At 41.6% G+C, this 20809-nt stretch overlaps 1 protein-coding gene across 1 annotated transcript in view; it reads right to left on the bottom strand.

Moving 5' to 3' along the window:
* LOC126355093 (chymotrypsinogen 2-like) overlaps positions 1-20809 on the bottom strand; it is a 417116-nt gene that overhangs the window by 33519 nt on the left and 362788 nt on the right. Inside the window, exon 5 of the mRNA XM_050005289.1 lies at positions 15321-15418. Coding sequence (XP_049861246.1) covers positions 15321-15418 — 98 coding nt within the window. The remainder of the gene's footprint in view (positions 1-15320; positions 15419-20809) is intronic.

Here is a 20809-nt window from a genome sequence, read left to right as displayed (position 1 = left end):
ATTTCAATGACCGGACAGACAGTTCATAAAGTTATAAAAAGAGAAAATAAAAATAAATAGCACGAGATGTTTAGAACCCACGTTGCCGGCTTCGCAGTCCAACACCGGGACCACTTAACCAGGGCGCATTGGTTATTACACTTTACTCAATGTTGCACTTCTTAAACTTAGACCGTTCACTGTTTCTATTTTGCTTCTTTTCCATAGTTAAGTACACCTTCCTCCTGCTGTCTTGCTTGATTTGAGTTCAGCTTTTGACGGGCAATACACTGGGCCATCTTAACACTAAATCTGAGCGGGGTGCGATGGAGAGGTTCCCTTTGTAAGATAAGTCGTGGGATCAGTATTACCTCACGCCTTCCTGCATTTCTACGGAATCCAAACTGATCTTCTGTGAGGTCTGTATGCACCAGTTCTCTCATTCGTCTGTAAATAATTCGTGTTAGTATTTTGCGACGGTCATATATTAAACCGATAGTTCGGTAATTTTCACATCTGCCAGCACCTGCTTTCTTTGGAATTGGAATGATTATACTCTTTCTGAAGTCTGAGGCTATTTCGCGTGTGTCATATATCTTGCTCGCCAGATGGAAGAGTGTTGTCATGGCTGGCTCTTTCAAGGCTATCAGTAGTTCCAACGGAATAATGTATTCACCCGGGCCTTGTTTCGACTTACACTGCTCTGTCAAATCCTTCACGCAGTATCGCATCTCCTACCTCATCTTCGTCTATCTCCTCTTCCGTTTCCATACTATTGCCCTCAAATATGTCGCCATTGTATAAACGCTCTGTATATTCCTTCCACCTGTCTTCTTCCCTTGTTTGCTTAGGACTGGTTTTCCATCTAAGCTCTTGATATTCATAGAACGCTTCTTTTTTCTCCAAAGGTCTTTTTATTATTCCTGTAGGCGGCATCGATTTCATCTCTAGTGATATATGCATCTATATTCTCACATCTGTCCTCTAGTCATTCCCATTTGGCTATTTTCCACTTTCTGTTGATCTCATTTTTGAGATGTTTGTATTCCTTTCCACTTGCTTCATTTACTGCATTCTTATATTTTCTGCTTTCATTAATTAAATTCAGTATCTCATGTGTTACCCAAGGACTTATAACATCCGTCGTCTTTTTACCTATTGATACTCTGCTGGCTCCCCTATTTCGTCTCTCAAAACAAGCCATTCTTCTTCTACTGTAGTCCTTTCACCTGTTCTTGTCAATCGTTCCCTTCTGCTCCCTCTGAAACTCTCTACAACCTCCGGCTCTTTAGGTTTATCCAGGTCCCATATCCTTGAATTCCTACCTTTTGCAGTTTTTTCTTTTGATCTACAGTTCATAACCAATAAATAATGGTCAGATGACAATGGAAATGTCTTACAATTTAAAACCTGGTTCCTACCTCCCTGTGTTATTATTGTATTGTTATTGTTGTGGTCTTCAGTCCTGAGACTGGTTTGATGCAGCTCTCCATGCTACTCTATTCTGTGCAACCTTCTTCATCTCCCAGTACTTACTGCAACCTACATCCTTCTGAATCTGCTTAGTGTATTCATCTCTTGGTCTCCCTCTACAATTTTTACCCTCCACGCTGCCCTCCAATGCTAAATTTGTGATCCCTTGATGCCTCAGAACATGTCCTACCAACCGATCCCTTCTTCTGGTCAAGTTGTGCTACAAACTTCTCTTCTCCCCAATCCTATTCAATACTTCCTCATTAGTTATGTGATTTACCCATCTAGTCTTCAGCATTCTACTGTAGCACCACATTTCGAAAGCTTCTATTATCTTCTTGTCCAAACTACTTATCGTCCATGTTTGACTTCCATACATGGCTACACTCCATACAAATACTTTCCTGACATTTAAATCCATACTCGATGTTAACAATTTTTTCTTCTTCAGAAACGCTTTCTTTGCCATTGCCAGTCTACATTTTATGTCCTCTCTACTTCGACCATCATCAGTTATTTTTCTCCCCAAATAGCAAAACTCATTTACTACTTTAAGTGTCTCATTTCCTAATCTAATTCCCTCAGCATCACCCGAGTTAACTTGACTTCATTCCATTATCCTCGTTTCGCTTTTGTTGATGTTCATCTTATATCCTCCTTTCAAGACACTGTCCATTCCGTTCAACTGCTCTTCCAAGTCCTTTGCTGTCTCTGACAGAATTACAATGTCGTCGGCGAACCTCAAAGTGTTTATTTCTTCTCCATGGATTTTAATACCTACTCCAAATTTTTCTTTTGTTGACTTTACTGCTTGCTCAATATTCAGATTGAATAACATCGGGGAGAGGCTACAACCCTGTCTCACTCCTTTCCCAACCACTACTACCCTTTCATGTCCCATTGTACAATCAATCTGAAACCTTACAGTCTCCTTCACATATATAACCTTCTTTCATGATTCTTAAAAGTTTAACAAAATACTGGATGAGCAAATTAAAACTAGCCCTGGTTGTGAATCATGCACTTTGAGATAGGCAATCCTTCTTATGTCATCCGCTCTCGCGGTGGATGATGGGGGCTGGGTTGTGTAACGCCCCAAAGACAGAAAACCCCAATTAACTGACTTTGTGAAAACTTTAAGTATGGAAGTGAGTCATCTTGACAGTGACAACAGCTATTGGTGATAAAAAAATTATTTACACTGATAATGTTTTGATTAACAACTATAACACTTAAATACTTAGAGTAGCATACAAAATAGGACATAAAAGGAAAGGATTGTCATGCATTATCTTTTAAACATCTATAGAATAAACTTAAATTCATGTGAACGAAGGTTGAATCCAAGGAGGTAATTCGGTCAAAGATAACATTTATCATGGAAGAGAGTTGTAGCCGAATCGAAAAGGAAATTCAGTGCTCCTACAATGCAGCTCGGATATGGAAATGTTTAGTCAGTTGCTCTTGAGTCGCTCTAGAGTGCTATTGCGATAGTCTTCTGGAAGCAAACGCTATTAGATTGTTTCAGTTGTGAAAGTTAGGTAGTTCGTGAGAGAGAGACTAAAGCCAGATGCGAGAGACTAAAGCCAGTCATTCGACTGAGTAAAGCAATCTTTACCGTTATTAACGTGTTTTTAATTGAGTGATACTTATTTACTGGACTTAAACCTCGGACTGAAGAACACTTGCGAACTTGACAGTAATGGACCAGTGCCAAGAAACCTATTCGTAGTCTTGAGTAGGACACAATAATACAAAGTCATGAAGAAACCCCAACACGCCGTTCAATCAAAAGTTGTTGTCAACGTCTCGATTACTGGACTGATGAAAAGTTAATATCGAACGACATATCAGTGTGTGTGCGTGATAGGGACAAACAATTAATTACAAAAAGATTAATAAACTATTAGTAAAGAGATATATCAGATGTGTCGCCTACATGATTCAGGGAATAATATTACGTATGTTCATACTAGTGACTGAGTCTTTTAAACATTTTCAGTGATTGTGTGAAGATAGGAATAACAGACAGTGAAAGATGAATAATATAAAAATCAGCATTACGGCGTGTTACAAGGACGTTACTTCGACGTAAGTGATCTCTGGGGTTACGCTGGACCGCTGTTAATAATTTGAAGTAGCAACGCCATAGCAACGGAATTACGAACAGCAATTATTAATCCTTGCTAAGGATGATGTGAAAGACGACCGTAATGATAGGATTAAGAGCCAAGATTTCACTGCTCAACGAAACTAACCGGGCATAAAATAATAGGTAAACAATTGCAATTTATCAGTTAACACAAACTGATAAGACTGTTACGGACGAATAGTAGTATATTTCTTAACTAGGCGAGGAGCTGTGTTTTACGAGAGTTACAGGTGCTGTTCCACGTCATGCTGACGGGGACGAACATCAGTACGAGTCGCGCCTCCTCCTCCAGACGAATGCAGAAGGAGGGAAGGGACGTCACAATTGCCTATCTCAAGCAACATAGCATATTAGGTTGGTGCATAAGTTCGTGGCGTTCTTGTGCTATATGTTGCATTCCGGTTGCTACAGAACTACTTACTGAATCTCATTTTTTATTTGTAATTCACTGTTGCTATTTGAATTTACATATGCTCATTTTGTGATTTGGAGATACTGAGTGAAGCTGTGAAATGGAGTACCAAGAGCAGAAATCGGAACATTTACGGCACATTCTTGTGCTTGAGTTCATAGAGGGGTGACAGCAGCGGAGGAGGCCAGAGACATTTGCATCGTGTATGGGAAGGATGGCACTGGAAAGAGCACAGCACAAAATGGTTTTCTCGTTTGAAGGAGGGTCATTTTGATGAAGATCTTTGAAACGCATTAATTCACAATGATCCACATCACTGTACTCGGGAATCGGCGAATGTGATTAAGGGGGGTAGGACGTGAAACGCGCCGACTTGGAGCAGGAGAGGCACCACACGACTTTTTAATTTCCAATGTCTATACATTTGCAAAAAAATTTCATAAAACTTTGTAAACACGACCAGGAAGGATTCAGGATTCAAACTCATAGCAATGTAAGTTCAAAAGCATAACAAAATAATTTTTTTACGTGTGAAATTTCATCATTTTTTCACTTACTATTGGCTGCATTTGTTGCTATAGGTACACTTTTCTTCACAAGTAAGAGAGATTCTTCAATGAATTTTGCACAGCATACATATCATACTTACAGGTGTATGAAACTCTAGAATTCATTTAATTAATGAAAAAAATGAATGAGCTGTTACATTTTAAACTTCATGTTTAGAAAAAACTCAAATTTTATGGTTAATTAGCTCAATTTTTAGCGCAATTTTTAATAGATTTGGAAAATTCTAGTGTCTCATGCACCTGTAAGTATGGTTGTATGATGTTCAAAATTCATCGAACAGTCTCCCTTACTAAATGAAGAAAAGTGTTGCCCTACGTATAAGTTAAAAATTACCCAACTTTATGTCATCATTGTATTACGAGCACCTCGTCCTGATCCTGAAAACCCAATGGATATCGTCTGTCCACCGTGTCAGCCTCTGCCTTGCAGCGCCATGCAAGTGCGGTATATAGGGCCATAGGGCTATGTGGGCAGCACACCGCTCTCCCGGCTATTTTGCCAACTTCCCAGACCGTATCTTCAATACACACTCTTATGATACTGAATGAAACTTTTTTCTGTTAAAGTAGTGAAGCAGTAAGAAAGCGGATGGTGCGTTACTCATTCTGCGCAGACAGACACAGCCTCGCCAACCGTTGCCTATACTGTTAACTAGCAAAGCTGGGATGAGCGGCGCAAAGGGTCATTGTTTCTGCTTCTGAGCTTTAGATGAACAACATACCGGGTAAGCAAAGTAAAACTAACCACGGGAATATACACTGAGGTGGCAAAAGCCATGGGATTGCGGTATGTACATATACAGACGGCGGTCATATTCCGTACACAAGGTATATAAGGCAGTGCCCTTAGCGGAGCTGTCTTTGTATTAAAGTGATTTATGTCAAGAGGTGTCTGACGAGATTATGGGCGCACAGTAGGAATGAACAGAACTTGAACGAGGAATGGTGTTTGGTGCTAGACGCATGAGACATTCCATTTCGGAAATCGTTAGGCAATTCAATATTCCGAGATCCAAAGTGTCAAGAGTGTACCAAGAACAGCAAATTTCAAGCATTACCCCTCAGCACGGAGAAGGCAGTGGCGACGGCCTTCACTAAACGACCAAGAGCAGATGAATTTGCGTAAGGTTTCAGTGCAAACAGACAAGCAACACGGCTTGAAATAGCCCCAGAAAACAATGTGGCAGGTACGACGAACGTATCCGTTAAGACGACAGACGCTAACATCACGACATTGCCTGCAGCGCCTCTCCTGGGCTCGTGACCATATCAGTTGGACCCTAGACTACCGAAAAACTGTGGCCTGGTCGGGTGAGTCCCGATTTCAGTTGGTAAGAGCTGTTGGTAGGGTTCCAATATGGTGCAGATCTCACGAAGTCATGGGCCAATGTTCTTAACAAGAGACTGTGCAAGTTGGTGGTGGCTCCATAATAGTGATAGCTGTGTTTATATGCAGTGGACTGGGTCTTGTGGTCCAACTAAATCAATTATTGACAGATAATTGTTGTTTTCGGCTATCTGGAGACCATTTTCAGCCAATCGTGTCCGCAAATAAGGATGGTAATTTTATGGATGACACTGCGCCATGTCACCGGACTACAATCGTTCACGATTGGTTTGGAGAACATTCTGGACAATTGGATCGAATGATCCGTTCACCCAGATCGCCCGAAATTGATACACTCGAACATTTATGGGACATAATCGAGAAGACAGTTCATGCCCAAAGTCCTGTACCGGCAACACTTTCGGAATTATCGACAGACAAAGAGGTAGCATGACTCAAAATTTCTGCAGGGGATTTCAAACGACTTGTTGAGTCCTTGCTACACCAAGGTGGTGCACTATGCCGGGCAAAAGGAGGTCCAGTACAATAACAGGCGGAATCCGATGACTTTTGTCACCTCAGTAAACCATGCACTTTGGGATAGGCAAGCCTACATACGTCATCTGTTCGTCATCTGCTCCGCGGCAGATGATATAAGTTGGCTTACCTTTCTTAAGATGCATGAAATATTTCCCGGCCTGGTTTCATTATGCCCTCCCTGCATACGCTGTGAGTACCATTGCTTTCACGTATTTGCTTACGACACCCACAACGAACACTGATGATACTACGTACGTTCTCTATTCCTAAACTAAAATGAAAATAATACTAAATGTTCTGTGCGCACCGCAAACCATACCCTAAAGACAGATGTTGCAGCGTGACGCTATTGGCAGGACTGTCAATTGTTATAGTGTACGAAGTCACGGTGAGCTGCGCTACCACCGGCTTGCTTAAGTGCACACCACTACTATCAAATGACCATAACAGCATCCATACAATCTATTTATTCAGTTAATTTCCCTTGATAAATCAGGCCTAGGGGTTTTGTCTTACGTAAAGCAAACATAAATAGTCTTACAAATCAAAAGCTGAGCACCAGAGCAGATTATCTTTCTACATCGTCACACGTACTGTACCAGGCATTTTTGTTTCTCAGAAGTGATGCATCCGAACTTGACATCTGTGACAGGAAGACTGTTTTGATTATATAGTTGAGTCGACATAAAATGCTGAAAAGCTTTCCAAATAAAACATATACAGTTTTGATAAACTAGTTATTCTTGGGCCATCATCCTCTTCCAAGAACCATAGTCGATTACAGTTCTTCCAGTTTCTTTTTTATTTATTTAGTTCTTTTATTTGTAGATTTGAGGCAGTGTGAAATTCATTTTGGGCGCTTCGTTATTAATGGTTTTCTAATACGCTTTGATACGAAGAAACAAGTACCGACCGTTTTTGAAGAAAAATAGTTGTACACTTATCTCGTCTCTCCTATGAAGTAACTATAACGCAAAAATTATAGAAAAAGACAATAGTTGAGTTAAGGATGAAAGAGAGGATACAGTAATATTTTCGGGGCGGGACGTAGAACTGCCGGCTGGAGTGGCCGTGCAGTTCTAGACGCTACAGTCTGGACCGAGCGACCACTACGGTCGCAGGTTCGAATCCTGCCTCGGGCATGGATGTATGTGATGTCCTTAGGTTAGTTAGGTTTAATTAGTTCTAAGTTCTAGGCGACTGATGACCTCAGAAGTTAAGTCGCATAGTGCTCCAGGCGATTTGAACCATTTGAACATAGAACTTGTCAATATCTACAGTTATTAAATTGTCAGAGTTTAGTGGTGCACAGGGATCCAATAAGTGGTAAATAAGTATCCATTACTTCAAAAGACAAGTCACTAATAATTTTAGAAACGGGGTAGGTGATACGACATAGTTCTGTACTTGAATACTAGAAGACACTGCAAGGGTGTTTCACAAATGATTCAAGTGCTGTGGCCGGTACTGTGCTGGGAGGAAACAGGGCGGTGTTAGAATCCTGTCAGAAGTATTTGTGCGTCTGTGTATGTTTCGCAGAGGTGATGACAAAGCGGTGACTTTTACGAAAGGTGCCCTCCAGTGGACGTTTGAGTTAATCTGATGATCGAGGATGAGCAACACACAGCGATGAAGAATGGACAATTAAGTGCCTAGAGTGATTAGCCCGCTCGCTCTCTCTTCTTATATTCAACTGAACATCCTTGAGACTCTCTAGGCCGAACAACGGAAGCCCTAAGATTTCCCACAGGGGCCACTGCTGACCTACAAAGGGCACAAGAAGCGTAACCACAAGCCATGTCGAACGGCCTGATCCACAGAAAGGGTAAACGTTCCGTACCTTGTACTTCCATGCGAGAACAGCACATCTTGTATCAATGTTCTGTACGTCACGAACGGTGGGACACAACCTGTCGGATGTTTTGGTATACCTTTTACTCGCATCACTGAGTCACGTTTCAAAATTTTGGCTTAAATCTAGCAATACAAATGTGTAAGTAGGATCCATAACCTGAAAATATCTGTTGACACACTCTTAGCAGTATCAACGCTCTTTCGGTAACCTGGAGGGGGATTGGGGGGGAGGGGGGTACTTTACGTGCACGGTTAAAAAATTAAATAAATGCAAAGTTCGTTAATTGCTGCTGAATTTTACTCACAACATACTATTTAAAGAGATACTGAAGTGTTAATAAGGGCCAGAGCCTGAAAATATTGAGTATGACATTCATTGGCAAAGCGACATTTAAATCTAAGGCGTAAATTTTTGGGTTAAGTTTGACTGAAAAATTTAAAACCTCTGCGGAATCTGGTAGATAAAAACCATTAAAAAGAATAAATATGTTTTTCAAGATTTTAAAGTGTAAAATAATTAACTACATTAGGATATTTTCAAAAGGTGGTCATAAATTACTTGGTACCGTGAAGTTAATAGTTTGTGACTTTGTGGCTCTCTAGGATCGGATAAGTTATTTTTGTCAGTATATGACGCCTGTGTTGCACCAACCGACAATATCGAAATGTCAGTCTTCACAAGTAGTGATTCAAATACGGATCGATATCGCTGACGAGTGCTGTGTGTCATCATCTGTCGAACAGGGTTTCGAACCTAAAAACACTCTGTAGACTGATTATGTGGGAACTTCCTTGAGTGCACGGTGATGACAGGCCATGTTTTTATTAAAAACGGGCACTTTCAAATGATTACTTAAACAATGACAGAAACTTCAGAATTAATATGTGTAAGGGACGATCAAAAAGTTTTCGTTTGAAGGCTTTGCTACAGTGTACATGCAACGTAGCGTTATTCCGATGAGGGTATAGAAGCACCAACACATAGGCAACAGATTAGTGTCACCGACGTGAGTGCGGTAAATGTAGAAACCCGAACTGTGGCGACGTTATTACCAAATGCGTCCACAGAGGACCAACGTGCTGTTATTTTTTCCTCTGCTGCTGAAGGACAAACACCGGCAGGAATACTTCGGAGAACGAAGAACGTGTGTGAAGCAGCATGCACGTCGAAAATCACCGAAGTGGATGGTGCACGAAGGGGTGCTGCTGCTTCGTGATGAAGCCCGTACCCATATCGCAAGTATCACGACGCACAAGTTACGCTAAATCAAGTGAGAGACACTCTAGCACCCGCCCTATAGTTCTGACATCCAGCCATGCGATTATGAAGCCTTCGTTCCCCTAAAAAAGACCTTGAATGGCCGACGCTTCCTGTCGGATAAGGATGTGGAGTAGGCAGGTATGGACTTTTTCATTCGGCAACACACGATGTTTTACCGAACGAGTACCTTCAACCTGGTGCGTCAGTGAAATGATTGTCTCAACCACACATGATTTTGTCCGATGACGCATCGATTCTCTTCTGAACAGCCTTCGAACGAGAACTTTTTGATCGCCCCTTACAGAGGCTCACCGGACACAATGTTAGGCACTAAAAGGACACACTGGCGGCTTTAGAGAGTAACAGATGGTGTAGAACTGATACTAAGTAGTCATGTAACTTTCTGCCGCTGACGCAAGTGATAAATGGAAGTGCAATGAGGTGTGGCGACAGAATGGCAGAAATGAGCTGTCGTGTTTAGGTGTGTTCGTGCACTCCACCCTGAATCTCGTTCCCCTGTTTTCCGATCAGCCCAGACCGTCCAGTGTGCCTACAGGGAACGGTGTGCCACTCGCAGCCATCTAACATAATGTAATAACAGTTCCAATACACACATTCCAAACGACAGGGGTCGGGGAGCAGTGTCACGCCCATACAATGAGCGAGTTGTTCAAACCAAAAAATAATTTGTGCTGTCACTGAATGCGGGTCAATCTCCAAGTGGACACAGCGAAGAGAATGATATGTGATGCGCATCTGGAGTCGATTATCTCGCAAAAGACTACTTCTGAGAGAGGTGTATAAATCTGCAGGTCCTCAAAGGGTCAAACATTACGTAAACTGGGCAGTAACTGGTCGAAGCGTGTATTGTGGTACGATACCCGATTTTTTCTGCTTGTAAATGATATAAGGGATCGAATGAATCGACAGCCAATTGTTTTTAGCCCCTCAGAGTATGATTGGTGTAGTGAATTTTAAATTTTCCCGGAGAATTGAACGTTCAAACGAATTTAGGACTGGGAGCCGTTTAATTCATTGCATAATATATCGACTGGCCACCTGCAAGTCATCTTCAGGTGAACCATCCAATGTTGACGACGACTTGCTCCGTCCCGCCCCATATATCGCGCGCTGCGAGTATTCTTCGCATTAGTAAAAGTTCAAGATGACGAACTGGGCACACTCACGACGGTAGCACCCCCACTGGTGGAACCGTGTTACCATCTGAGACAGAGTGAGCTCTGTGTACGTTTTCAGCACGCTCATATTTTGCGACGCGTGGCAACAATTAGACGTTTCCAAACAAAAATCAGTAGTTTGAACAGACCGGAGGCGGCATGAGCAGTCCTCTATCTCCATTGGTGGCCAACCTCTTGATTGAGGACTTCAAGGACAGAGCGCTTGAATAAGGCGCTCTTACACCTTCTATATTTTGGAGATATATGATGATACTTTTATAGTGTGGCGTCATGGCGAAAATATGTTGATAGAATTTTTCAGCTCCATTCAGAACAACATTCGGTTCACCATCGAAATAGATAAAGATGGTGGTCTGCCTTTCTTGGATGCCTTGGTTAGACGAGAGAATGATGGTTTATCATAAGCCCACTCATACTGATTTTTATTTGTAAACGTCAAGTTGTCATCACCCGTCGCAAACTACAACTACAAGCGTGCTTAAAAGCTCTGAGATCTAGATAGTTTACCTAAAGAGCTCGCCCATGTACAGACAGCTGGATATTCTACCCAGCAAATTAACAGGACACAGTCAGTTAAAATTAAGAATCAAGAATTGGATGAAGAGAAGAATACGCAGCAAAATCTTTTAGCTTTTCTTCCTTTTGTGGGCAAAATTTTGCTTAAAATAGCAAGAAGACTCTGTACATTTCAGGTGAAAGTGGATTTCCGTCCACCATCTAAGATTGTAGTCGTTTAAAGACCGGTGAAGGACGACTTGTTTTTGCGGAGGGCTGGAATTTACAAAATACCTTGTCAGTGTGGTATGGCTTACACAGAACAGACCACATGCTCTGTGAAAAATGCTGCACTGAACATCAACGTTGCACTCCCCTTTTGCAACCTAGCAAGTCCGCTATTGCTGAACGCTAAATTTGCATTGGACATGCATTGGGGTATGATAGAACGGTGATTCTCACCACAGCTACAACTTTTTGGGACTCCATTAGTAGAGAACTCATGGAAATACGCCTGGTGGAAAACGTGATGAACTGTGATAGCGGCCACCAGTTGGACAGTGCGTGGAACCCCCATCATCTCCACGATTCCTTCCAATCTAAGACGACACTGGGCGCCAGCGGCCGAGGCGAGCGGTAATTCCACGGTTCCATCAGCGAGGGCTCTGCCACCGTGAAGTGTGGTACGTCTGTTAAGTTGGATTTTGACACATGTTCGGAATACTCGCAGAGAGCTTTGTAGGATGCAACGGAGCAAGTTTTTGTCTTACATGGCCCCATAGTCACATTCATTATCGCACCTCACCGTGACAATTTCTTCGTGTGTCACCTTGCATCACCATTACACGATGGCATCGTTCTGGTTCAAGAGTTACTGTATTTTAACTGTAATGTAAATTCTTCAAACGTGCTTTAGAAACCATCACCATTTTCATTACGTGTATTTTACAAATCTTTGTTTATTGTCATATGTTTTAATGTAAAAATCGTCGCTATCGTCCACCTATATATATTTTACATCATCTTTTATATGTTTTAGCCATTATAAATACAGGTTTAGTTAACAGGTTTAGTTACCTTTGGCTGAAGAGCGGTTTTTGTCCGGTGCCATCCGGCCCCTGTTGTGGAGAATTTAAATAACAATAAAGAAAACGCAAAAAGCCGTCATCAGTCTTCGATGTTTCACCTAAAGATGACTGGCAGGTGTCTAGTTGAAGTACCGTGCAATGAATTTAGCGGCCACCGGCTGCAAGCCCAAAATTTGTTTGAACAAATGAAGGTTGAAGTTCCGGGTTGATGTTTTGGGTGTGTTTTTTATACCATGACTTGAGCTCCCCTATTTAATTACCGTGATAGGAACCAGGCTGTTTTTATCAATATTTTCGGTACCCAGGTGTGGCCCTCTCCCTTACATCTGAAAATTATAGTTTTTAGTATTTTAAGATACTACAGAGTATTTCTTTTGATTCACATAAGTACGAATGTTTACTAGAGCGGCGGCCATTTTAAAAGGGACAGTCGTGGTTAGAGCCTTGGTGAGGCAAGGTCTGTGGTGGTCTGATGAGCGGCGAGACAGTCGCATTTCGCGGGTGGCTAAATGTTCCTAAGTTTTTCACCTAGGACTTGTAAAATTTTCGTGCACTGTCGTTGGCACGAAAGTAGAATACTTTTCTACTGGAGTGAACTACGAAATGTTCACGTCCGACAACTGGTGTGAACATAGATCCTGTTGTAGTTTCGTTCATCTTGTGATTTGGTCATAGAATATTTTTGTGCACAAGCGAACTTAGAATAATTTTCGTTTGGAACAAAGTCATGTGGACTCAGTATATTTTTTGCGGTTAGACAGTATGGGACTTGTATTCTGAAGCGGCGCTGGTTGACCGTTAATATTTCTGGGGAAAGTTTTACAGGGTTTATCGTGATTCGATACCATTGCATATAAACCTTAAGCAGGACGTTGATTTAATTAGTAAATTATGAACTTTAATTTCATCTATTGCGTCTGAAAATGATAAACCAGTTCTTTCTGTAAAATCTAAACTACTCTCAGTAGGGGCATAATTAGACTAGCAATTCCTGCCTGAACTTTTTAAGACTTCAATTAAATTAATGCATTGGGGATATGCAACAGATTTTTGTGTTGGCTCCTGAGACGCAGCGTAGCCAGCGTATCTGAGGCCAGCCACTAATTACGGTGGCCCATTGTTCTGTCTTTCCGTGGTGACTATTATTTTTGAATATTATTTCATCGATTAGCACATGGGGAGGGGGGCTCCGAGCTATACTATAAGCAGACTTTATTTCTGCTATTTACTTTTTTAAGTTCTTTATCATGAACTGCACTAAAGATCAACTAAGCAACAGGAGACAAAACTGAAGCCCGAGTAACGTTTCATATGGTTGGTCTGTAGGTATCTTCCACCTTTTGCAGTGCGGACATGAAGGAACAGAGTCAATGATTTTTGTATGTCCATCATTTTGGCTAGAGGTCTTGGGCACCACCGCCGTTCATTACTGTAAGAAAATGAAACGCCTACAGCCGTCCTTAGAATATTATTTATTGTGTAGCTACTAGTCTCGGCGTTTCAGTGTGCTATATTCAGGCTGTAGTTGATGCTGAAGGGGTTAACACGATCCGTATATACATATCTGCAGTGGCCAACACAACTGGTTTACGCAGGCTATTTGTAAACTTTAATGTCAGCACTCCAACAGTGGGTAGTTGGATAGTTCCTACAAGAGTCAATGATGTTCTGGAAGGTACCGACTGGCATGTGGATCCATGCTGATTCCAGAGCTGTGGCCAGCTGCGCTAGATTTCTCGGTTGAGGACCCATGGCATTAACTGCCCGATGTGGGTGATTCCTTAGATTTTAGATTGCTTTAAATCCGAGGGGAGTTTGTTGACTAGGTGAGTACGATCCTGGTGTCTTTCGCACGTGCACTGTGAGCTGTGTGTCACATTGCAGTTGTCGTACTGGTAGATTCCATCGCGCCGAGAAAAAAACTGCGTGTAGGGGTGGAAATGTTCCAAAAGGATAGATGCGTACCTGTGTCGGTCCATTGTATCTCCCAGAATGACACGATCATTCAGGGAATGCCACGAAAAGACCCTCCAGACAATAATGCATGAAGGACGTATACTCAGAAACTCCACGCCGTACACACCAACGGATGGACCATAAAATGTAATTCATCTGAAAAGTCCGTATTTCGCCACTCAGTGGAGTTAAAGCCTTCGTCGCCGATGAACAGCAGTCAGCGTGGGTGCATGAGCCATGGGGCTGCTGAAGATGCCCATCGCAGCAACGTTCGCCAAACGGTCCTTGAAGAGACTCATTTGGTTGCCCCTTGGTTCATCTGGGCGGTCAGTTGCTCAACAGATGCACTTCTATTCGTATACATCTCTGCAGCCATCGTTTACCACTGTTATACTGACCCGTGGTGAACCACAGTAGTCTCGGCTCCGGTTTTGTATGCCGCCATTTTACCAAGCACTGTATGCTTTAACCACAGCAGCACGCAAACGGTTTACAAGCTTTGTCGCTTAGGAAATGCTTTCACCCTTGGCCCGAAAGTCAATTATCTTGTCCTTTTGGACGTCAGATAAATCGATCCGCTTCTGCATTACGACAACGACTGCACTGTTTCCACGCCGTCATCGTCCTGGTCGCTCAGCCTCTTCACCGGACTGACAAAGTGTCTGAATGTTTGAAGGCGCAGCACGCGTTGCTTGTCCTACCGTTGGAGAATTTGTGAACATGACTGTGTGGTTGTCTTGGCGTTTAGCAATTGTCCTCTAGACAGCCATCAGAATCGTCGTGGTGCAAAGCATTGCTCTGTTTCTTTCACCCAACGATACACTTTGTAGACCCTCCACTGCTGTGCTGCCACCTGCCGTCTGTGAGTGGTTATCACAAGTTGACGTCAACACAGGCTGTGGTCACATTAATGTGACTACACTGCACGCGCGCGTTTGTGTATGTGTGTGTGTGTGTGTGTGTGTGTGTGTGTGTGTGTGTGCGTTCCAGCTAGTGCGTATGCGACGATACTCACAATTCCTCGACGCAGTGAGCCGCTGTGAGGACCCAGCTCTCGTCGAGTAACGATGCACCGCAAACGTAGAGGTCATCCGGCTTCTCGAGGATGGCTGCCTGTGGGAAAGAATACGTACTTCTGTACTTCAGTGAGAAAATATCAGTTTTTACGTAAATACAGTTAAGCGGTTTACTACAAAAACAGGACAAGTCTAAAATTGGCATTTTTAGGAATAAAAATATCTTCCTCGATTTGAAATGAAGCAGGAAAAACGTCCAAACGACCTTCGTAGCATGTTAAATAGATACACCTTTTTCACTAACGTTCTCTTTCAAGTGTACTGTCTGCAGTTAATTCTTAAGGAACATTTTTGCTTTGGATTGGTCCGGTATTTGTAGAAAATTCAGAAAAATAAAAACTCTAATATTTTTCAATGGACTAACTCATTCTCTTCTCAAAATATTGGCTGAGAGTATATTACAATGAAGGCAAGACAATATTACTTTCTTTACGACAAGCTGAAAGTAGAGGTTTAGTTTTTCGTGTTCTTCCCATAATTAGCTAATATTCATCCTCGCACCCATCACTGTTATCATCATCATTATCATCATCATCATCATCAACTTACAGCTTCTTCTTTGCCTTAACTATTTTCATCCGGGGTACCATAAAGGAGATCTTTGTAGAAATCCCTGTTTTCTTCTTCCATTAACTACATTTAATTACAAAGATCTATGGCTTTAGCTGGAAAAATACCTGAGTCTTGTTGTACTACTTAGGTAAATCCAAAGTAGTATGTTCCGTAGTAGGACTTCCCTTAACAATGATACAGTACGTATATTCGCTGGGACAAAGCAATGCTACACAAAACCTATATTTCACATCATTACGATTCATTTGCCTGCTGCTATCGAGTGGAGATGTAGGCATTTTCAAAGAGAATGACTCAGTTGCACGTTTAATGTCTACGAAATCATATCTCATTCTTTTTAGTTGGAATAGATGATGTAATATACGGGCTTCAATAAGTTTTCTCACCCAACTTACGCAGTCTTTGTCTTCCGGTCCTTATGCCCTAAAACTGAGAAGTCTTGATCATTTGGTAAATAGCTGTGTCCACATACTGTAAACAAATATGTGATACTGTTGTAGAACTTCAAGATGTTCACTTGACTGAACGAGAAGTGAACCCATAACTTTATTTCTGTTCTGTCCAAGACACCCCACCACCAAGCACAACAAGCTCATCTCTTCGATTTCCTAATGGAATGTTGTTTATGTAGTTCAGAAACATGGATATGACTTCATTGTGACCTTTCCTTCCTCCATGTTCAAGATAGCGGTAAAATGAAACGAAGTCATCAGCTATACTGTAAATCACAAGGACATTGTGCCATAACTGCAAGGTCGGCAGGTGAAAGTTTTGTATACAATGAAATTAAGTACTCTTACTGGTCACATGTTTTGCTTTCATAATATAGTTTCGTTTCATCTCACAAAAGCTTCTATCCTTTTCAAGTGCAATGTCTTTTGCGCTACTAATTGAATCTTCTCAAGATCTCTTTCCTCAGCTTTCATTTTGCCGCTCAGTGAATCACGTGTAGTAGACGCATGAGACCTGTGATATCGAAAATGTTTGTTAAAAGTTTTATAAACTGCCCAGTAGCTCTTACAAGGAATGTTAATGTGATACTGAACCACATAGACATTGCCGTTGGTGGGGAGGCTTATCTGCCTCAGCGATACGGATAGCCATACCGCAGGTCAAACCTCGGCGGAGGGGTATCTGTTGAGAGGCCAAACAAACGTGTGGTTCCTGAAGAGGGGCAGCAGCCTTTTCAGTAGTTGCAGGGGCAACAGTCTGGCTGATTGACTGATCTGGCCTTGTAACACTAACCAAAACGGCCTTGCTGTGCTGGTGCTGCGAACGGCTGAAAGCAAGGGCAAACTACGGCCGTAATTTTTCCCGAGGGCATGCAGCTTTACTGTATGATTAAATGTTGATGGTGTCCTCTTGGGTAAATTATTCCGTAGGTAAAATAGACCCCCATTCGGATCTCCGGGCGGAGACTACTCAAGAGGACGTCGTTATCAGGAGAAAGAAAACTTGTGTTCTACGGATCGGAGGGTGGAATGTCAGATCCCTTAATCGAGCAGGTAGATTAAAAAATTTAAAAAGGGAAATGGATAGGTTAAAGTTAGATATAGTGGGAATTAGCGAAGTTCGGTGGCAGAAGGAACAAGACTTTGCTCAGGTGAATACAGGGTTATAAATTCAAAATCAAATAGGGGTAATGCAGGAGCAGGTTTAATAATAAATTAAAAAAATAGGAGTGCGGGTTAGCTACTACAAACAGCTCAGTGAACGCATTATTGTGGCCAAGATAGACACGAAGCCCACGCCTACTAGAGTAGTACAAGTTTATACGCCAACTAGCTCTGCAGATCACGAAGAAACTGAAGAAATGTATGATGAGATAAAAGAAATTATTCACATAGTAAAGTGAAACGAAAATTTAATAGTCATGGGTGACTGGAATTCGATAGTAGGAAAAGGAAGAGAAGGAAACGTAGTAGGTGTATACGGATTGGGGGTAAGAAATGAAAGAGGAAGATGCCTGGTATAATTTTGCGCAGAGCATAACTTAATCATAGCTAACACTTGGTTCAAGAATCATAAAATGAGGTTGTATACATGGAAGAATCCTGGAGATACTAGAAGGTATCATATAGTTTATATAATGGTAAGACAGAGATTTAAGAAGCAGGTTTTAAATTGTAAGACATTTCCAGGGGCAGATGTGGACTCTGACCACAATCTATTGGTTAAGAACTGTAGATTACAACTGAAGAAACTGCAAAAAGGCGGGAATTTAAGGAGATGGGACCTGGATAAACGTACTAAACCAGAGGTTGTACAGAGTTTCAGGAAAGCATAAGGGAACAATTGACCGGAATGGGGGAAATAAATATAGTAGAAGAAAAATGGGTAGCTCTGAGGGATGAAGTAGTGAAGGCAGCAGAGGATCAAGTAGGTAAATAGACGAGGGCTCTTAGAAATCCTTGGGTAACAGAAGAAATATTGAATTGATGAAAGAAGAAAATATAAAAATGCAGTAAATGCAGCAGGCAAAAAGGAAAACAAACTTCTCAAAAATGAGATCGACAGGAAGTGCAAAATGGCTAAGCAGGGATAGCTAGAGGACAAATGTAAGGATGTAGAGGCTTATCTCAGTAGGGGTAAGATAGATACTGCCTACAGGAAAATTAAAGAGACCTTTGGAGAAAAGAGAACCGTTTGTATGAATATCAAGAGCTCAGATGGAAAACCTGTTCTAAGCAAAGAAGGGAAAGTAGAAAGGTGGAGGGAGCATATAGAGGGTCTATACAAGGGCGATGTACTTGAGGGCAACATTATGGAAATGGAAGAGGATGTAGATGAAGATGAAATGGGAGATATGATACTGCGTCAAGAGTTTGACAGAGCACTGGAAGACCTAAGTCGAAACAAAGCCCCGGGAGTAGACAACATTCCATTAAAACCAATGACAGCCTTGGGAGAAACAGTCCTGACGAAACTCTACCATCTGGCGAGCAAAATGTATGAGACAGGCGAAATACCCTCAGATTTCAAGAAGAATATAATAATTCCAATCCCAAAGAAAGCAGGTGTTGACAGATGTGAAAATTACCGAACTATCAGTTTATAAAGCCACGGCTGCAAAATACTAACGTGAATTCTTTACAGACCAATGGAAAAACTGGTAGAAGCCGACCGAGGGGAAGAGCAGTTTGGATTCCGTAGAAATATTGGAACACGGGAGGTAATACTGACCCTACGACTTATCTTAGGAGAAAGATTAAGGAAAGGCAAACCTACGTTTCTAGCATTTGTAGACTCAGATAAAGCTTTTGACAATCTTGACTGGAATACTCTCTTTCAAATTCTGAAGGTATCAGGGGTACAATACAGAGAGCGAAAGGCTATTTACAATTTGTACAGAAACCAGCTGGCAGTTATAAGAGTCGAGGGACATGAAAAGGAAGCAGTGGTTGGGAACGGAGTGAGACAGGGTTTTAGCCTATCCCCGATGTTATTCAATCTGTATATTGAGCAAGCCGTAAAGGTTACAATGGAAAAATTCGGAGTAAGTATTAAAATCCATGAAGAAGAAATAAACACTTTAATGTTCGCCGATGACATTGTAATTCTGTCATAGACAGCAAAGGACTTTGAAGAGCAGTTGAACGCAATGGACCGTGTCTTGAAAGGAGGATATAATATGAACATCAACAAAAGCAAAACGAGGATAATGGAATGTAGTCAAGTTAACTCGGGTGATGCTGAGGGTATTAGATTAGGAAATGAGACACTTAAAGTAGTAAAGGAGCTGCTATTTGGGGAGAAAAATAACTGATGATGGTCGTAGTAGAGAGGATAAAAAATGTAGACTGGCTATGGCAAGGAAAGCTTTTCTGAAGAAGAGAAGTTTGCTAACATCGAGTATGGATTTAAGCGTCAGGAAGTCGTTTCTAAAAGTATTCGTATGGAGTGTAGCCATGTATGGAAATTAAACATGGACGATAAATAGTTTGGACAAGAAGAGAATAGAAGCTTTGGAAATGTGATGCTACAGGAGAATGCTGAAGATTAGATAGGCAGATCACATAACTAATGTGGAGGTATTGAATAGAATTGGGGAGAAGAGGAGTTTGTGGCACAACTTGACTAGAAGAAGGGTTCAGTTGGTAGGATATGTTCTGAGGCATCAAGGGATCACCAATTTAGTATTGGAGTTCAGCGTGGAGGGTAAAAATCGTAGAGGGAAACCTAGAGATGAATACACTAAACAGATTCAGAAGGATGTAGGCTGCAGTACGTACTGGGAGATGAAGCAGCTTGCACTGGATAGAGTAGCATGGAGAGCTGCATCAAACAAGTCTCAGGTCTGAAGACCACAACAACAACAATAATGTGGTACTTGTGTAAAATTAAATATGCGTATCGGTTATGGTCAAGTATTTTTTTCAGGTGTATTTGATTTGGGTTATCAAGCAGAGAGCAATGCGATTGTATTATTTTGCAGGACTTTATATAACATTCAATCAGCTGAACCGGCTCAGATACAATTTTTGCTCTCTTTATCTTTTGGAGACTGCCTATAAAATACGATATTATTCTTGATTGTATACAGTCAGTGCTTGGTTCTTCCATGAAAGCTAAGGAATGCTTCTTTACAAATTGGAATATCCCTACCTTCAATTTGCAACTTGAAAATGCAGCCGAATGATTACGACGTCCTTCTTTGTCTGCAATTATCTGAATGAGGCTCCTCTCGTTGTAAGCAGTCCAGCAAGATGAGAGTAGTTAACATACGAATCCTAGACTTGTCCGGCTTTTGTAGAAATTACAAGGGACTAGTCTACTTTTGTAGAAGAACAAGATTTTCTATCGGATATTTCTTTGGACCTATATGGCTTTCGTCGAAACAAATTCCACCATGAAA

The sequence above is a fragment of the Schistocerca gregaria genome, chromosome 3 (assembly GCF_023897955.1).
Source record: "Schistocerca gregaria isolate iqSchGreg1 chromosome 3, iqSchGreg1.2, whole genome shotgun sequence".
Classification (NCBI taxonomy): Eukaryota; Metazoa; Arthropoda; class Insecta; order Orthoptera; family Acrididae; genus Schistocerca; species Schistocerca gregaria.
The sequence above is the reverse complement of the archived record's forward strand: the minus strand, read 5'-3'. Positions and strand labels throughout refer to the sequence as shown.